The sequence below is a fragment of the Zootoca vivipara genome, chromosome 1, assembly GCF_963506605.1.
Source record: "Zootoca vivipara chromosome 1, rZooViv1.1, whole genome shotgun sequence".
NCBI classification, from domain to species: domain Eukaryota; kingdom Metazoa; phylum Chordata; class Lepidosauria; order Squamata; family Lacertidae; genus Zootoca; species Zootoca vivipara.
The window spans coordinates 63557761-63577798 of NC_083276.1; the positions used below are offsets into that span (position 1 = coordinate 63557761).

General features: G+C 40.6%; 1 protein-coding gene across 1 annotated transcript in view; it reads right to left on the reverse strand.

Annotated features, from left to right (window-relative positions):
* Positions 1-20038, reverse strand: part of DCDC1 (doublecortin domain containing 1) — a 236116-nt gene extending 216078 nt beyond the window's left edge. The window contains exons 1-4 of the mRNA XM_060275323.1: positions 19959-20038; positions 6091-6227; positions 1770-2039; positions 103-250 (exon numbers count right to left, since the gene is read on the reverse strand). Of these exons, the coding sequence (XP_060131306.1) occupies positions 103-250; positions 1770-2039; positions 6091-6227; positions 19959-20006 (603 nt within the window). The 5' untranslated portion in view covers positions 20007-20038. The remainder of the gene's footprint in view (positions 1-102; positions 251-1769; positions 2040-6090; positions 6228-19958) is intronic.

Consider the following 20038-nt stretch of genomic DNA (forward strand, 5'->3'; position numbering starts at 1 on the left):
CTATGTATACGCTTAACAAGTGTGAAAATAAAAAGTGCTTCCTTTACTCAAAGATAAATATCCAAACAAAAATGGCTACACAGAAAACATATGGATGCTTACCAGTTTAATGGAAAGTGGCACTGTAACTTTAGCAAACACGCTTCTTGTACCATTCTTATAAGCTGTTACTCTGAGTATCTGTGGTTGTCGTTCAAAAATCGGCACTTCAGGGACCTTTTGGGCCAAATGGGATTTTAAGGAAGTAGATCTGTAGAAAAACAATTCCAATTCAGTTGAACTAGATAGATAGTACCTATACAAAAATTACAATTTAATTAATATAGTCTCTCTCAATGATTATTCAGATTGTGATTATTGCATTTCAAAACAAAGACAATCATAATAATAAGCCCTTTTCTTAATTATATTGAGAACTGTAAACCAATGCTTCAAATTCAATTCACCTGTAAAAATTAAAAACTCAGGTGTAAAGTTGCTGTTATAAAATTATACATAAAGATTCCACTGGTTTTAGTCTTCTTGATGCAAGCACTTAAAAGTGATGCTTCACCTTTTTTTAAAAAAAACCCAATTATACTTATTTGACTATGTTTACTAAGAAGTAAGTCTGTGTCCAATGGGGCATACTCTGAAAAAAGTGTGTATAGAATTGTAGCCTTATTCCCGTTTTAACCTTTAACAAATCAAATAGAATTAGACAAAGCCTGATCATTTGAACATTCAATATAACAATTTAAATATTAATGTTGAGCCCTGTTTTTAATCACCTGTGTTGCATTCCAGCTTATTCACTACTGTTTGTAGTGTGCAGTCTAGAAAGTGAGGTTGTTCTGTTATGAATGAAATACTCTTCCTCCAATTTTGCTTAGTGTCTATGCACTTCCTACTGTGTGAAGCCACTGTTCGTGTACTCACCTAGTACTGTTTTCCTCCCAAATATATCAAGACTCTGTCCTTGAAATTTGTGTAGGGTGGTTGTTTCCTTTAAAGTGTGTGTTGGAGCTATAAATGCTCCTCACTATCACCTATCAATATTGTATTTTATTTTATTTTTGAAAAGGCAGAATAAAACAGCAGCAAAGTCTGTCCCTATAGCAAAACAATTCTGCCATCTGTTTTTCAGTTATGAGATGTCACACTACTGGCATGGAATAAGAGATAGTGCAAATATCATGCAAAGAATGAAATGTACTTGAGGTACACACTGAATTTGTGGGAATTATTCTTTATACTTTCATGTAACATACCCCAACAGCACAACTCACTTCCACATTGTTAGTCATATTCCAGAAATTCTGATGTATATGTTATGTTGTTTATAAGTCTCTCTCTCTCTCCGTTCCCCATCCCATCCCATTCTCTCTTATAAAAAATAAATATTCCTATACATGATGCATTTCAGTGAAGGGAAAGGTTTGCAAACTGTACATAAACTTGATGCCTGCTGATCAGATATGGATCTATTTCTGAGCATGCATGTTCACCAGACTGGCACAACTGGCCTTTTATGGGTAGAAAAATATCGACCAATTATGTATAATAACACACACCTACTAGATTAGATACCAGTGAACTCAGAGGGACTTACCTCTAAGTAAACATGCTTAGAATTGCACTGTGATACCACTATATCAAAAAATCTAAATAAAGATTGCAGTCTTTTACTGTAAGTTTGAGGTTGTCAATTGAATCATCACTGAGTCAGTTGAAAGGAGACAGAACAGCAACAGTCATAGTTAAAAGGAACATGGAACAGCTTTGATTACCTTAGCTGACCTGGAGGAGCACTGACAGGTCTGTTTCTCTTGGATGGTGATATAAGAGAAAAAATGTTTGTACTATTTGATTTGTAGCTGACTAGTTCTGATATTCTATCAATTCTCTGAACTGATTTTATTTGATGTGTGGCAGCATCTTGAAGCTCTGACCTTCTTGGTATTGCTGATGATTGCAGGGGACTCATAGGGCCAAACAGAGACTCTCTTTGCTTTTCTTCTGTTTTTCCAGATGCCTTTGTGTTAGGGGAGATGCATTTTCTGAAAGAAAAATAGAGCAAGGGGGAACTGATATTGGGATTAAGAAATCCCAAAACTAGGACAACGTGGGAAATCCAGTCATGCACCCATGCCGGAAAATGTGACCAAAATAGGTGGGCAATTGAGGAAGGAGAAAAGAATATCTGACATATTAAGGAATTACTACAACACTGTCAAAGAGAAAGAATGTATCAAAGCACTTTTGAGTACATTGCTATGGTCACAACCTTAGATATAGCTATATATTATCCACTAAAATGTGAAAGAACTTTTTAAAATCTTCAGCTAAGAGGTTAGAAATAAACAAGAATCTCACTGCAGCTCTGACTGTTCTGATAACTACAGCTGGGTAACTACAGAATACTAATGCTAGTAACTGACTAGATTACTGTACTGCATTATGTTCTGTGTGAGCATGTTTTGGAAGACTATTTGGAAATCAGTTGAGAATACAGATTGAGTCTAGCTGGACAGAACATATCACACTAGTTCTTAACCAGCCCCACTGACTACAAATACATACCTGAGCACAATTCAAAGTGCTAGGTTTAAAACTTTGAAGCAGACACCCCCAACCTAGCATCCTTCAGGTATTTTCAATTACAACAGATGAGCTGGCTGGGAATTATTTATTTTAACCAGTAATACCCTAAATATTACACATGAAAAAGCTACCCAGATATTTAGATGATCTGTTTGCATGCAACGTTTTAAAATATATCTATACAGTATAGCATTTTTCTCTATTCCTATTGTAATTTGTTGCCTTTATTCACTAAGATTATTTATTAGGAGGATGGCTTCATAATCCTATTCCATACATGGGAATGTACTTAATGGTATAGTTTGCCTTGTGAGTTCAGTTCAGGATTAAGGTTTACTTTACTTTTTTTTCAAGGAGACCAAGGACAATTTATTTTGTTAAATTAAGTGTAAGCCAACAGATGCAGCATTTTTAGGTTACCTTATCAATAGTGATACAAATAATGCATTTTCCCCTTCATTTGTGCCAAAGGTGACACAGCAGAATACTTAAGGAAACAGCAAGGCTTCTGAACTGCATTTAGATTTTAAATTTCAGAAATGAGAAAGACACAGGTGAGTGCTGCAAGTGGCAGCTAGGGCAGAGGGAGGAGGAAGTGAATCATGACTTTCAACCGTAAAAGAGAGGGAGAGGGAGAGGGAAGGAGAGGGAGAGGGAGAGAAAGAGTTGAGGCTTAGTATACAGTGGAACCTCGGTTTACGAACTCCTCGGTTTATGAATTTTCGGTTTACGAACGCCGTGGACCCATTTGGAACGGATTAATTCACTTCCCATTGTTTCAATGGGAAAGTTCGCTTCAGTTTATGAACGCTTCAGTTTATGAACAGACTTCCGGAACCAATTACACCCATGCTTCGGGTTAAGTACGCTTCAGGTTGAGTACTCCGTGGACCCGTCTGGAACGGATTAATCCACTTTCCATTACTTTAAATAGGAAAGTTCGCTTCAGTTTATGAACGCTTCAGTTTAAGTACTCCGTGGACCGCCTGGAACAGATTAATCCACTTTCCATTACTTTCAATGGGAAAGTTTGCTTCAGTTTATGAACACTTCAGTTTATGAACAGACTTCCGGAACTAATTGTGTTCATAAACCGAGGTACCACTGTATTTCAAAAATCTAAAGAAGAGATTGATGGATCAATCAATCTCATCCAAGATAAGGCCTGAGCAAGGCTGAATGATAAAGATGAAAACAAATTCACAACATGCAACATCCATTTCCCCCCACACTGTAGTATGGGGAAAACATGGGTTTTCACATGTTCCTCCAAGTGTTAAGGAATATAAGAAACCAAAGCTCTGATGTTGCTTCAGTAACAATCATTCTTATAAAGGAGCAGTACTGACTAAGCTCTACCTTTAGTGAAAGGCACCTCTTCAGTTGAAAGGGCTCAGTCTGCTTCATCATCCCTTTAATTCAGGCATCCCCAAACTGCGGCCCTCCAGATGTTTTGGCCTACAACTCCCATGATCCCTTGCTAACAAAACATCTGGAGGGCCGAAGTTTGGGGATGCCTGCTTTAACTGGTGCTGGTTTCGACCTATAAAGCTTTAAATGGCTTGGGACTGCAATACCTCAAGGACTGCCTCTCTGCATATGAACCTCCCCGGACCCTGAGATCATCTGAGGCTCTTCTGCATGTGCCTCCTCCACAAGAGGTCTGGAGGGTGGCAACATGAGAGTGGGCCTTTTCTGCAGTAGCTCCCCATTTGTGGAATGCTCTCCCCAGGCTGGTGCCTTCATTATACACATTATACACCAGGTGAAAAATTTCCTTTTTAATCATGCCTTTTGGCTGACAGACATCTAATGCACTTTTAAATGTGTTGTGGAAGGGGGGAATTATTGAGTTGTCTTTGTATTTATTGTATCTATTTTTATTATGTATTTGTGGTAATTATATTGTGTCTTTGTGTTGAGAACTGCCCTGAGACCTATGGGTATAGGGCAGGCATCCCCAAACTTCGGCCCTCTAGATGTTTTGGACTACAATTCCCATCTTCCCCGACGACTGGTCCTGTTAGTTAGGGATCAACGGAGTTGTAGGCCAAAACATCTGGAGGGCCGCAGTCTGGGAATGCCTGGTATAGGGTGTTGTACAAATTTTAACAACAAGAACTCCTCTGACAGAGTGGTGGAGACTTTGGTTCTATTGGGGCTTATGTGATGGAGTCCACTGAGTCAAGAACAGCAGTGCAATATTATTTCATTCATTCATTCCATTTATGTACCACCTTTCTGCCAAGGAACCCAAGGGGATTTATAGGTTTAAAGTGCTAAGACAAATGATGTAACATGTAAAATGGGGAAAGTGGGAGACAGCCTGACTGAAGCAGGCCCCAACGTTGCCTCTGCTGACCTCCCTCACACTCTTCCTCCTTCTCCCGGGCTTTTTAGTCAAAATGTGCCTGTCCATTGGCTACAGAAGATACCTGGTTCATGCACATCCTAAATGATTAATATATTTACATGTATTCAGTTTGCCAACAAGTGTTGTATCTGAAGACATATTTATTGCTTACAGTATTCATTTCATGAAGCTATCATTTAAGTTACATATTTTATGTACAAAACATATTTGCAATACATTCACAGGCCACCTTGATTCTTTTGTACTCCTATATTGTTGGTCAGGGAACACATACTATAGGTTTGGTTTTGATTACAAGGTCACCCTGACAATCCACTCACACCACCACTAACCTCAGTTTCACACATGCAAGCTCCCCTTAAACCTTCTCTGCAGAGTCACTTCTATCAGCAACTGACAAGTAAATGGGGCACCCATGTTCAGAAGAGAGGAACAAAATGGAAATGATATTGCTCTCGTGCCTTCCTGTAAGTTTTCTAACGTTATTTGGCTAGCCACTGTTAGAAACCAAATCCCAGACTATATGGAGCAGTATGCCTAGCCTAAGATCACAAAAGCCCACTCAGTCAAGGCCCACTTTGTTCCCACAATACCATGCATCAAAAATATTTGTTTTCACCACCACCTCAAGAGTAGTTTCTTTTGCCACACATGGCAGGCTTCAGAGAAACACTGGAGCACTGAGATTCTGAAGGGGCACTAGTACCACATGCTCATCTTGCAAATGTGCTTCTTGGGCTTGCCCTACCGTACTTAAAAATCCCCTTCTAACTAACTCATACCCTGAAGAAAGGAAATTTGATCCCAGGGTCATGGCAGCATTGAAGAAAGAAAGAAGGAACAGCTGAAGGTGGGAAACAGGAGGTGAATTTGACCTCTTGCTAAGTATTATGACATCAACATCATCATTTTATTATTTATACCCCACCCATCTGACTGGATTGCCCCAGCCACTCTAGGTGGCTTCCAGCATGTACAGAAGCATAATAAAACATCAAACATTAAAAACTTCCCTATACAGGGCTGCCAGTCTTCTAAAGGTTGTATAGTTACTTATGGAAGTTTGGGGGGGGGGGTTGGCCATTATGTTTGCATGTAAGAAAAAGTGATAAGGCTGGGTTGACCATACTCACTTTTTCAGTACTGCAGTATCTACATTCCTTTGACATAAAGTCAAGGGTAAAGTTGAAACACCACAATTTCTTTCTGAAGTTACAGAACACAGGACATTAGTTGAGTCACAAGTTTCTGCTTCACCATTTTCCATTTCCTGCAGAGTGAAAATAAAATATTCAATCAAAATTTCAGGTATAACTTTCTCTATGGTCAGTTTATGATTCTAAAATGAAGCTGGATTAAATACAAGTACTTTTGATATCTGGGTCACACGGTAACTTTAATATTATAATAGTAACATAAGAAGAATAGCTTAAGTAGGCAACACCAACAATCCAATAACCTTCTCTATCGTTGTCCATTACCGGATGCTACAACAGATGCATATTATTAGTCTGGAGGCATTAAAAGAATGTTGCTGTCATTACTACTATTATTATATTTATTTAGATCCCACCTTTTTCCTGGACCAGGACTCTGTTGGGAAATTCCATTCTACCTTTAGAGCAGACATGGAACTGTTGCGTGTCACATGTCTGTTTACATACCAGCACAGATTGCTGGGTACTTCTGTTGTGTATAGCTTTTGCTTTTGAGACTCTCTCTGAGGAGATGGAGAGACGACATTTTGTGTGTGTCCTGATTTATGCTTAATAAATCTGCTTGTAATTATGCTTTCACAAGCCTTTTCACTCCGCTTCTGTTTGTGCAGTGCACTCTGCTAATATAGTGTGCTCATCACACCAGAGATCGGGGGATTGTCCACCACGTCGGCTGGAAGGGCATGATCCAGCTGGGGGCTAGCCAGCCGGCCTCTCAACCCTCTCTGGATGCTGACAGACTCAAGGTGGCTTACACAAATTAAAACAAGATATATGAAATATAAAAAGGTAAAAAATATATAAAAGACAATCATTAAAATAATTAAACTGTATATACAAATCTATTAAAATAAGCTAATAAAAACTATAAAAACATCACAGTAATATTGAAAGTGCTTTCCTTAAAAAGTCAGTTCCCAAAGGCCTGTGTGAATAAAGCAGTCTTCACCTGCTGCCAGAAGAACAAAAATGAGAGAGCCAGTCTAGCTTTTCTAGAAAGGGAGTTCCAAAGTCTGAGACCAGGGACAACCTCAGGGAAAGATATGACCTATGAACTTGCCAACTCTTCTTCAGAGAGCAAATTATGCCATTGGTTATTATGACACTGCAACATACAGCAACGTGTATAAAATCTATCATGTGATAGCAATGTAATGTCTAGGATCTTAGACGCACAATAAGGTTCAGAATGCCTTTTACTAGCTTAGGCATTCCCAGAGAACAGCCTAACTATCTATGTGGCTCTTTGGGGAAACTGTGACCCCTGTTAGAGATTCATTCCCCATGCTGCATTCATGGGATTGTTGTCTATCACAAGACAGTGTATGTTTACATTCCACAGTGGGAAGTGACAAAGACAGGATGTTTGTGATACTGTGTTTTTCCTGGAGTGGGACTATTGTCCTTTCTTCATTCTCTTTGCTGCCTGATGCTAGAGAGAGAAGGAGCCATGCTGCAGTGCTCTGTGTGTGTTTATATGTAAATAAAAGTAGATTAGCCAAATGCTGTGCTACTGAGTTTTGTTAAGCAATTGCGCAAACTCTGCGGATCCGTAAGTGTGCTGATGTCAGATGGCATCAGTCGCTGTGATATTCGGGCTGGAGTAAGCACGAAGCTCCCGAACGATCTACCAAGAGGGAGAGAACATGCCAGCTGGGCATATGTCTCTACCAGGGTCCTACTGGTAGGACCCTAACAACCCCATCCCCCAGTGGTTTCTTATAGTTGTTGAAAAGTACAAGGGACAAGATAGGAACTTAAATGTCAGTGACCAAGGGGTGGAACAAAAGTTTCCCAGCACCATCTTCTGAGTCTTTCCATTAGGAAGGACTCTGTAACACCATGATTCCAAGACCCTTCCAAGACATGGTCCAGAAGGATACCATAGTCAATGGTATAACCAGTATTGTGTAATAGAGCAGTATGGTGCTGAGCTAGGACCTGGGAGACCAGGGTTCAAATCCTGACTCAGCCATGGAGCTGGCTGGGTGACCTTGGGTTAGCCACAATCTATCAGCCTAACATACCTAACAGGGTTGTTGTTGTCAGAATAAAATGGGGGTGGGAGGTGAACCTTATAACTCCCTTGAGCTCTTTCAAGGACATGTGGGGTAAAAGTAACAATATCAACACAGAAAGCTGCCAGGTTCCAAGAGAAACAATAGGGTCACATTTGTCACACCTGTTTGGCAGCATAAGTTCCCATAAGAGCAACCAAGGCAGTTTCTGCCCTGAATCCAGGTTGTAAGCTAGAATGAAATGGATCTAAATATCCTATCTCATCCAAGACTGCCTGAGCTGACACAACAGCATTGCCACACTCCAAAATCTTGCACACTGGTTGTATTCAGTTCAATGCAGCAATATCACCTCAAGACTTTGAATGGCTGTGAAATCAAACATGCTAGATACTACTAGAATCCAAAGAAAACAATACACCAAACTATAGTACAAAATATTCTACTCTGATGTCATCATTCAAAGTTCACATGGTTCAAAATGGAAGTTTCACCTGACTTCAGAAATGTATCAAAAGATAATATGGCAATACACAGTATAGATGTGTTCAGTTCAGTGTCAAATAGTAAGGGTAAGAGATAATGAAGGACATTCAAGGAACTGTAAATGACCTGCTATTTATATCTGGCAAAATATGTTTATATTTTTAAAAGAAACTATATAACCAGACAAATGTTAGGAATGTCAGAATTACTTCATATTTTCTGAAGAATATATGTCATCAAACCCAATTAGCCCATTGCCCCTTTTTCACAAACATGTGGGAATAAACCCAATTATCTTGAAAAAAGCCAATTAAAAATTAAACAGATAATCTTAATATCCAAACTTCTAATAATCTTTGGATAATTACTTTTCTCACAAATATGTTTTTAATGTAAACTGTGAAATATTGTCCTTACAAGCAGCAAATACAACATTCTCAATGCTCTGTTGTCTTTAAATGTTGCATTGCAGCTTGCGGTAACAAGTAATCATAGTGACATTAAACATGCCTACTTTTCTGATGCAAGTCTCATATTTACAGAACAATCCTAACTATTAATATGCCAGGGGAGAGATATATGCGCTACAATGGCAAAATATCTGCCGTGTCTTACACTTGTCTAGCCCAGAACACTAAGGGAAAACACACTGCTCCAGAAAAGCGCAGAATGGAATAACAAGAGCCACAATCCCAGAAACCTTGGAAGCACTGCCAGTGCCCATCAATCACACCCTTTATAGTACACACAACTCACAAAGGCTGCTATTCATCGCAACACACAAGGGAAGGAAGAGGAGGCCATATAGCACCACATCTAAACAGCTTCCTTGTGGAAAGGCCTGCAGAAAAAGCACAGTATTTCCTTTTGAGCAATGCTTAAAGACCCACTGAAGGAGGAATAGGACCAATATAAACAGCAAATTGTCCAGTAGCACCTTAAAGGTAAAGGTAAAGGGACCCCTGACCTTTAACTCCAGTCACGGACAACTCTGGGGTTGTGGCGCTCATCTCGCTTTACTGGCTGAAGGAGCCAGCAGGCAGCTTCCGGGTCATGCAGCCAGCATGATTAAGCCGCTTCTGGCGAACCAGTTTGTTCTTGGTATAAGCATGCACACGAAAGCTTACACCAAGAACAAACTTAGTTGGTCTCTAAGGTGCTACTGGACAATTTGCTTATTTTATTTTATTTTTATATTTTGACTACCTCAGACCAACATGGCTACCTACCTGAATCTATAAACATCTACCAGACTATTAGAAGACATCTGAAGGCAGCCCTGTTTACGGAAGCTTTTAATGTGCCAACCTGGCAGTAACAGAGTAAACGATGTAACAAGGGAGCTGCAACCCAAGATATGGAAAGAGGTAGTAAGGGAACACCTAGCTGCTTTAAATGAATTCTGAGCTGCACCTAAGGATACTAAAGCAGCTTGCAGATGGAATCTCAGAGCCTCTGCCTATAATCTTTGGGGATTCTTGGAGGAGAGAAGTCGTCCCTGCAGACAGGAGGCAGACAAATGTTCCCATCTTCAAAAAGCAGGGGAAAAATGACCCAGGTAACTACTGACCAGTGAACTTGACATTGATACCACAAAAAGTCCTAGAACAGATAATTAAACAGTCGGTCCTTGGAGGTTTGTAAGCAGAGGTTGATTCTGTTCCCCATCCCTGGAAGAAGGCATGAGGTTAAAAACAAAATGCAAATTGGAGTCCCGCCACAGGGAGTAGTAGATCCATCACATTTTGCATGTCACATTGAGGCAAAAGAAGGGGAGATCTCTGAACTTGAAGCAATACTGTAGACACCATACAATGCCCTACCCTCTTAAGTCACAACATAAGACAGGAATTGTTCACATCATGGGGCAACTGTCTCCCCCTAATGTCAAGATCCAGCCATAGATACCAAAGGTACATGGGCTGTAGGAGAAACCTTAGCTTGGTTGAACAGCTTAAGTTTCACAGCCCAGGTTGGAATCCAAGAGACAACCTCATACTACAGAAGGTAACAAGAGGATCCCACACTCTGTAACAGCTGATCCAATCAGAAAAAGCACTGTATTGGCTAATCGTATGGCTACGAAATGAGCCTACACACCTTTTTGGTCCACCCTTTCTCCTGGAAACCCACATGACCCATTGCCCTACTATTTTGCTTCCCTCCCCTACTTGCCCCACCCTCTGCTCCTAACCAACTGCTTTATATACCCTGGCAGCAATACTTATCCCACTAGTTCACATTCTCACATAGAAGGACAGGAAACATGACTGGTCAGAGAGTGACAAGCCCACTGGTTCTGAGCCCTGGTAATGTCAAACTCCAGCTGCTACACTCTCCTATATGTTCCATCCTGAGACCAGCTGAGAGGCATGGTATTGGAGAATTAAAAACCTTTAATCATTAAAATATTTTCAAACCTGAAAACATTTGCTTATTTAGCAAGTAAGCAGGCTAATAAAGGCAGGTTAGCACAGGTTGCCTATACCTGTGTAGCAAAAGGCCTTCTCTCTTTGAAATTAAAATTATCCTAGAATTCATAGTTTTATAGAGGAAGGCAACAATGCTGCAATTCAGGTTGCAATGGAGATGTTCTCCTGTAAGAAATAGGGGTTGGATACATAGCTGCCAAGTTTTCCCTTTTCTCGCGAGGAAGCCTATTCAGCATAAGGGAATTTCCCTTTAAAAAAAAGGGAGAACTTGGCAGCTAGGGTTGGTTATCACATTTGAGATTCAGCTAAAAGGCTGTGCTAGATGCCTACAGCTCTTGATAATTTTTGCACATTTTCTGTGAAATGACATGCTATGACCCTACATTCAGAAGCAGCACTCTTTCCTCTGGTGGTTCAATGAGTAAGAAGAATGGAACACCCCTTTGTTGAAATTCAACACTGAGGTGCAATCTACACACATATTAAAAAATGATGTGAAAATGCTTTTTTATTTTTTGTTAGGGGGGAAAAAAAGCTTGAATTTGCCATAGCTCATCATCACCATCTAGTGTCCCATTTGTATATTGCATGTTACAACACACTTAAAACTTTTTATTTGCAGCTGTATAGCTGAGTCCTAGAATGTTGAATACTTTCATACCCAGCCTACTTCTCCAGCATAAGCAACACCCACCCACGCTTACTGCCATGCATATGGATTATGTGACAAATACACAAAATTGCCAAGGCACTGTATATTCATTTCCTTGGCTATAATTCTCTGTAGAAAGGTTGGAAAGGTTCAGTAAACAGACTATATTGGCAGTACTACTAAGAAAGATATAAGTGTGTGTGTGTGTGTGTGTGTGTGTTGTGCAGCAATTTTAGACTGCTACAGTAAAAAAAAATTACTTGCTTTGGAATCTGCCTGAGCATAATACTACAGCTTATAAGCAAGAAGTAGAATGGAAATGCCAGACATTTTTATGTCTCTGTCTGAACAATTAGAACCTGATTAAAAAGCAGTTGCTGTCTGGAGTTTAACGAGCAATTTATGCACTACCTGACAAAACATTATCTGAACATTTCATTCAAATCAACTTGAATAACAGCAATGACACACTGTTTAAGAATAGGCTACAGAGGATCAACAATATATTAATCCTTGGGGTTTTAAAAAACATTTTACACAGAAATCCTATACATGTCTATACAGAAGCCCCACTGAGTTCAAAGGGACTTGCTCTCATTGCAGCAGCATCAGTAACATTTCTAGTAAGTATAATAAAAAATCAAAAATTGAAATTGCCACATAAAAAGAATTAACAGTAAAATAATTTCTGAATCCAAAAAACAAAGGACTCAAAATCAAACTGAATCGATCTCTTATTCAGTTTTACATAAAATAGGTAGACATACAGTAATCAATTTGGCTATAGTCCACAATTTACTTAACCATTCATTAATAAAGGGTGCAATACAAATCCTAGCTGAGCACCAGTAAGGTATGATGGAACAGCAGGCTCACTGCCACATCCACAGTCCTATTGCTTATGTTGGCTGGGACAGAAGGTGTGTGGGTCTGCAAAAAGCCTGAGACTGACTGAGTGATCAGGCCCAAAGTGACCCCAAAGCAATCAAGTGGGGTTAGTTTGAAATCTAGCAGATTCTGGACCGGCTCATCCCCTCCAATAGAAAACCCTATTTTGTGGCTTTTTGCAGGCAGCCACTGGGGGGGGGGGGTCAGGAAGCTCAGCTACCCACTCTTTCACTAGACAGAAAGGGGAACTCTCATCAGTGGAGTAATTGTTGGGATCCACAGAATGCTGTGTGAAATAGTAAGTCTGCAGGCCTGAGTGTACTAGTAAAGTGAAACTGGCTGATGCAATACTTTCTGTAGAAGTGCTGGGTCAGAATGACTCAGCAGTAATGTGCTGTCAGTTGATTGGTTGTCAGTGGTTTAAAAGGGAAACCTATCCAGCAATGTGTGTGGTGGTGTTGTAGAAGGGTGTGGTCAGTGAGAGGTTTAGAGAGTGTATGAACTGCTTGTGTATGAACTGCCTGTAGATATTTGTATATAGCTCACAATAAATATACTGCACTAAAGAAACTGGAACTCTTAACATCTCTGCTAAAGCGCCGTGAAGAAATTCGCGACAGTAATGCTAGCATCATTCTTTGGGTGGAGGCCACTGGAGCTGTTATGGGTGTGGCACAGGAAGACCTCCATCCCATTCAACCCCCACCCTGTGTGCTAGAACAGGGAGTTGTGTTGCACCAGAAGGATGCTACTTTAGTGTCCTGAGTCCCTGGCCTACCTAGCAGCAAATCAGTATGTTGAGTCCCTAATCTAGGGTCAAGCCACACATCCAAAGTCCCACAGAGATCCAGGAGCACCTAAGCTGAGGCCCATCAACATGGACAGTTGAGCAGACACATCACCTCAGCATAGCTGCCAAGATCCCTTTTTTAAAGGGATTTTCCCTTATGCTGAATAGGCTTCCTCGTGAGAAAAGGGAAAACTTGGCAGCTATGCACCTCAGCTCTGCTGTCCTTTTATACTCTGCATGCTGATAAGAGCATCTGGGCTTGATGAGCCATGTGACCCCCACCAGTTCTGAGCCTACTCCAGCTGAGGAATCACACATCTTCCAGAGCCACAGAGCCCTACCTGGCCAGCTAGGGAGCTGGGCTGTGGGCCCTTGCCTGCCTCAGCCTCCTGGAGCGCCCACTGCTCCCTACACCTCAGAGCCTACCTTGTTCTTGGAGACAGGGCCCCCTCTGGCTCTGGTGATGGGTCCTGCTGCTCTGGTTCCTGTGCCCTGACCCACACCCCTTTGTCATCCTTCGTCAACCTGTGACTAATTCATATGTCACAGGGTAGTTTACATAGCATAAAGAAAAAGTAAGTTCAACGGTATAGTAGAACCAATAATATTTTACTATAAGCAGCAACTATTTAATAAGATTAACATTTTCTTTACCAATTAAACTTTGTTAATATAAATGTTCAACTTTGTTAAAATAAATGTGAGGGGAGGATGAATAAAATCAGGCACCTGTGGTAAAAAAGCACCTTCATTCTTTTTTAAATTTTGCATTTCATTTTTTTCCAGTGCTAAGTACCACTTGTATAGGACAATAACTATTCTCCTTGGAAGCAGAGCCACGTGTAAAAATAATTTTCCATTTTTCTTTTGAATGTGAACCTTCTAGCAATGCCTCTAATTTTTTCTTAAATCATTTCTCAATCATCTTAAGGTTCTAATAGATGAACATTGATAAATGTTTGATACACAATAATTTGAACTGTTATCCTCTTTATACAAACTCATAAAGTTACTGTATGATGGAGATTGCAATCCTAAACACACATACCTAGGAGTAAGCCCCATTGAAACCAATTGAACTTACTTCTGAGTAGGCAAGTATAAAATTCCACTACTGTATAAGGTTACCATTTCTAACATTATTCCACACAGCAACTATATTATTTTGTAAACACACAATTAATCCATTCCATGGTTCAAAATTATTGGAATGTATTTACTGGTAACTGGTGATTTCTACTTTTAAACAGCAAACTTAGGTTTTTATCCATCCATTCATGAAATTTATGTTGTAATATCAATTTTTATTTATACATGTATATAAATGCAATCAAGTTTAAAACAATTATTACTAAAATAATAAAATAATAGCCTACTGGTAGAATGACTTAACATCTGATTAATGTTGCATCTTGAATTCAGGTTAAGAAGTAGATGTTTTAATGGAAAATATATAGATAAATTGGTACTGTTGACAATGGCATAAACCAAACCATACTATCTTTTGAATTATCATATCTGACTGAATTTCCTCTTTTTGCTCTTAATTCACCTGCAGCACATTAGACAAGGTAATAATTTATGATAATCATATGAAAATATACAATTAATATTCATCACCTCTAGTTTCTCATCACTTTAGATAATCAGTAATGCAGAGTGAAAATGCTGTCAGATTTCTAATTGCTTTGTAATGGGCCTGAAATAGGGAAATCATTAAAGACAAACAATCTGTCACTTGTCTGTTACTTTAACTATCTATCACTAAAAAAGAAACTCATTAAAGAAATTGCTAATGAGCTACAAAAGACTGCACTGAATGTGTCCTGCAATGTATTTTAAACAATACAGTATCTGCCTAAATAATTCCCTAGACACTGTATACATTTTTGTGGACTTAGGAAACATGTAGCACTCATGCAGCTTGATTTTATTATGATAGTTTCGCACTTAACATGTAAATAATTCACATTATTTTCAATGTGACTTACTTCCACATGGCATCTAGTGACCTGAGATCCATGTGTACAGACACATCCCATTACTTCTATAGAAAGCTGCTCTCTGTGCATATGGGCAACATAGACTGATTGTTTTGAGTCTTCCTGTCTCAATACTTCCCTGCCCTTCGGTCAGGGGATTTCTGTTTATCAAATAAATTTACTTGGGAACCTCCACATAATTTATTATCAGGGAAGGCAGATCTGGTACTATTATTTCTATTAATAATTTTACTTTTATTTAGCATCATCCCTGTGTAAAGGGATAAAATGGAAGTGACATAGTTACTGTTTAGAAGGCTTACAATAATCAAATAATTGAGTGTCATCACTTTAGCCAAACCAGCAACCACCACATACAAGAGGGAGGCAGAGACACAGATATAAACGGGAAAGAGAAAACCATTTCATTGTCTGTAAAGGCCATTTCTTGGTACACATTGAGAAGTTATTTTGAAATATCACAAGGGATAGAAGTGCTTAACTGCCATAAAAATCAATGGAGATATCCAAATAACATTAATCAATTTGTCTGTTGGTGGCTTGATCTTACAAAAATAATGAAGTACTGTAGTTTAAAAGCTTTCTTTTCATTGTGTTTTAAAAGATGAGATCAACATATTAGTTTTGCAATCTCAATAATTTATCTGAAACTTGGATAACTTTTCTCTAAAAGCTTGGATCCTAGAACAAAAGGCAAGTAGGATCTTAGAATGCAACAATTGATTGGCTTGCAGGAGAAGACCAATCAGGCTCCAGGAGGAAGTTAATCAGCCTCTTAGGCTGGTAGGATTGTAGAATGCAACAACTGATTGGCCTGCAGGAAAAGACCAATCAGGCTCCGGGAGGGAAGCAGAATCAGCCAATCAGATGGAACTCATTGTGTAAATAATGTACAGTATATAAAAGCCTGATGGGTTTTTTTTTTGGGGGGGGTAATTCAATCACTGTTTTACAAGATGCAAAAAAAGAGCATGAAATCACTACAGGACTCCGAGTATATTTCAAAAAAATTAAAAAATTGTCCAGTAGCAACTTGGAGACCAACTAAGTTGGTTCTGGATAAAAGCTTTCGTGTGCATGCACACTTTTTCAGATACACTGAAACAGAAGTCACCAGACCCTTATATATAGTGGGAGGGTGGGGTGGGGCTTTTCTCAGAAGGGTAGTATTGGTAGGAGATGGGTGATTGACTCTTTTCTTTAAAAGTATGAATCAGAAAAAATCCACCTGCAGCAATTTACATATAGAGCTAATGTTTCATGAGCAAGTAATAATAATAATAATAATGTTATTATTTATGCCCCTCTCATCTGGCTGGGTTTCCCCAGCTACTCTGGGTAGCTTACAGCACATAAAAATGGTAAAACATTAGACATTTAAAATTTCCCAAGACAGGGTTGCCTTCGGATGTCTTCTAAAAGTCAGATAATTGTTTATTTCCTTGACATCTGATGGGAGGGTGTTCCACAGGGTGGGCGCTTCTACTGAGAAGGCCCTCTGCCAGGTTCCCTGTAACCCCACAGAGGCAACCACCAGAAGGCCCTCGGAGCTGGGCCTCGGTGTCCAGGTTGAACAATGGGAGTGGAGATGTTCCTTCAGGTATACTGGGCCGAGGCTGTTTAGGGCTTTAAAGGTCAGCACCAATACTTTGATTGTGCTTGGAAATGTACGGGGAGCCAATGTAGGTCTTTCAGGACCAGTGTTATATGGTCTTGGCGGCCACTCCCAGTCACCAGTCTAGCTGCTGCATTCTGGATTAGTTGTAGTTTCCAGGTCACCTTCAAAAGTAGGTGCGCATTGCAGTAGTCCAAGCGAGAGATAACTAGAGCATGCACCACTCTGGCGAGAGACAGTCCATGGGCAGATAGGGTCTCAGCCTGCGTTCCAGATGGAGCTGATAAACAGCTGCCCTGGACACAGAATTGACCTGCGCCTCCATGGACAGCTGTGAGTCCAAAATGACTCCCAGGCTGTGCACCTGATCCTTCAGGGGCACAGAGTGTCTCCACCCCCATCGTTCAGCCCGGACAATACCAAAATACCAGGCTGTCCTGTTTAGGGAAGTTTTTAGTCTGTGATATTTTAATGTATTTTGATGTGTGTTGGAAACCGCCCAGAGTGGTGGGGGAGACCCAGCCAGATGGGCGGGGTATATTATTATTATTATTATTATTAATCAGGACCAGGGAGTCCTCCACACCTGCCCATCCTCTGTCCCCCCAAAACAGTACTTCTGTCTTGTCAGGATTCAGCCTCACTCCATTAGCCACCATCCATCCTCCAAACGCCCCCAGACACTCACACAAGACACTCGCTGCCTTCACTGGTTCTGATTTAAAAGAGAGGTAGAGCTGGGTATCATCTGCATACTGATGAACACCCAGCCCAAACCCACTGATGATCTCTCTCAGTGGCTTCATACAGATGTTAAAAAGCTTGGGGGAGAGAACGGTACTCCACAAGTGAGAGTCCAGGGGGTCTCAACACTCATCACCCAACACCACTTTCTGGACGTGGCCCAGGAGGAAGGAGCGGAACCACTGTATAACAGTGCCGCCAGCTCCTCTAGACAGTCCAGAAAGATGTCATGGTTGATGGTACCAGAGGCCGCTGAGAGATCCAGCAGAACTAGGAAGCAGTTCTCTGTGTCAAACATATGGTAAAGATTATCGGAAACAGTGGAAAAAAGGTTTTCTGGAAAATAATTTGTGACCAACATAACATGTGACAATTCACTGACAGACACCCACAAATAAATGTCTCAAAAGCAAGACACTGTGTATATGACACTTTACTATGCATTCACAAGCTGCAGGTCAGCATCAAGTCCACGTGGGAAGTTGTAATGCCCACAGGAATACACTTGGCTGTGGCAACACCCTAATGATTTGTTTCTTTTCACCCCAACGTTTATCATCATTTGCAGGAAAAACAAATGTCACAGAAATCTCATTTTAAGAGGGGATTTCATACTAATGAATATCATTTTGCATCACCTGGCCAACCAATTTCCCAGTCTCAAATTCAACATTAACAACATTTTGAACTGACACCAGTACTTCAGTGGCTGTTTCTGCTTCATTACCTTTTTAAAAAGATAATCACATTTCCCACAGGGACAGTATTCCCTCTGTTTGTGGTGTTTACGTTAAATTATGTTAAAAATCAATTTAACTGTTTGTAAATTAAGTCTGCCTTCAACCTTTTACAGGGTTGTACTGTTGCCTGAGGCAAGGCAAGGGACCCTCTGCTCCTGAGGTGAATGTTTGTATCTCTAGATGAGGGGCGAGGAGCCTTCGCTCCTTGGGCCAATCTTGGTGGTGCATGCCCCAGACTTCTTCATTTGGCCAGTGAGGTCATTTTGGGCAAACCATGGCCACCCACTCTACACCTGATGTCATACAGGTAAGGGCAGGGCTTGACCGAAAGGCAGGCCTTGACCAAAGCTCATTTGTGCAGCTCCCAGAGTGCCCAACATCCAGCTGGTTGTCAGAACTCTTTGAAGCACTGTGCAAAGTAAGGACCCAGCACAAAGCAGGAACACTTTCCCTTCACATCAGCCAATACAATACGAAGAGAGAGCAATCCTGCAGACAGCATTCCCATACTCAGCACTAAGCAGGATTGCTGCCCACATCAATCCTGCCTAGCTGCTTTCATTAACAAAATAGATGGCTCATAATATACGTAGAACTGTATCAAGGATAAACGTCTTCTATTTCCACCTTCACCAGGGTCTCATTGGGGCTACTCTCTTCCAAACTCAGTTCATCATTTGCCCAATCAGAATGCAAGTGACAAATGACAAGTTGTATTAGTAGATGTGACAGTATCAAATTGATGCGGGGGGGGGGGAGGGAAATTGGCATTTACACATTTGCACTCTGAGCCTATATTTACACAGAAGTCAGATTCATAAAGCGTGGCATTCAACGTTCAGAGTAGACCCACTGAAATCAACAAACATAATCAAGTTACATCTATCCATTGCAGTGGGTGTATTCTGAATAAAACTTAGCTTAATAGCAACCGAAGAATGCCCCAGTCTACATCCGTAACTAGAACTAACTTATGACAAACGGGGGGAAAGTTTTGCTCTACTTTTCTAAACCCAGAACTCTTGCTATTTTAAAGTGAGGTAGCTCAGGAAAAAACAGGGGAATTCCCATCTTCTTCTCCCCCCCCTCCAATAGTTTCCATATGTTCCTTATCTTAGGGCTTAGGAATTGCCTCCTTCCACCACCACCCAAACAATTCATATGGAATGCAACTCCATATAAATTTCTCCTCCAGCGTCTCCGGATTGGGGATGAGGGTGCTGAAAACAGGCAATATTTAGAGCGGGCTAAACATCCATTTAGACCAGTTGCTCGAAAAAGCAAGAAAAGTCTAAATTTTCTCTGGAAGAGATAAAGCTAAGCCCAGGCCCCTGCAGGGGGGTGGGGAGGAGAAGAGAGGCTCTCGATTCTGCCCAAACGGAGAATTAAGTAGCGTAAAAACAAACGCTCACTCACAAAGCGCCGCGGCTTCTCCATCTGCTCGGAGCGGCCTTCGGTCGCCATGACGACGGCGTCTCTCCTCAGCCGGGCTCGCT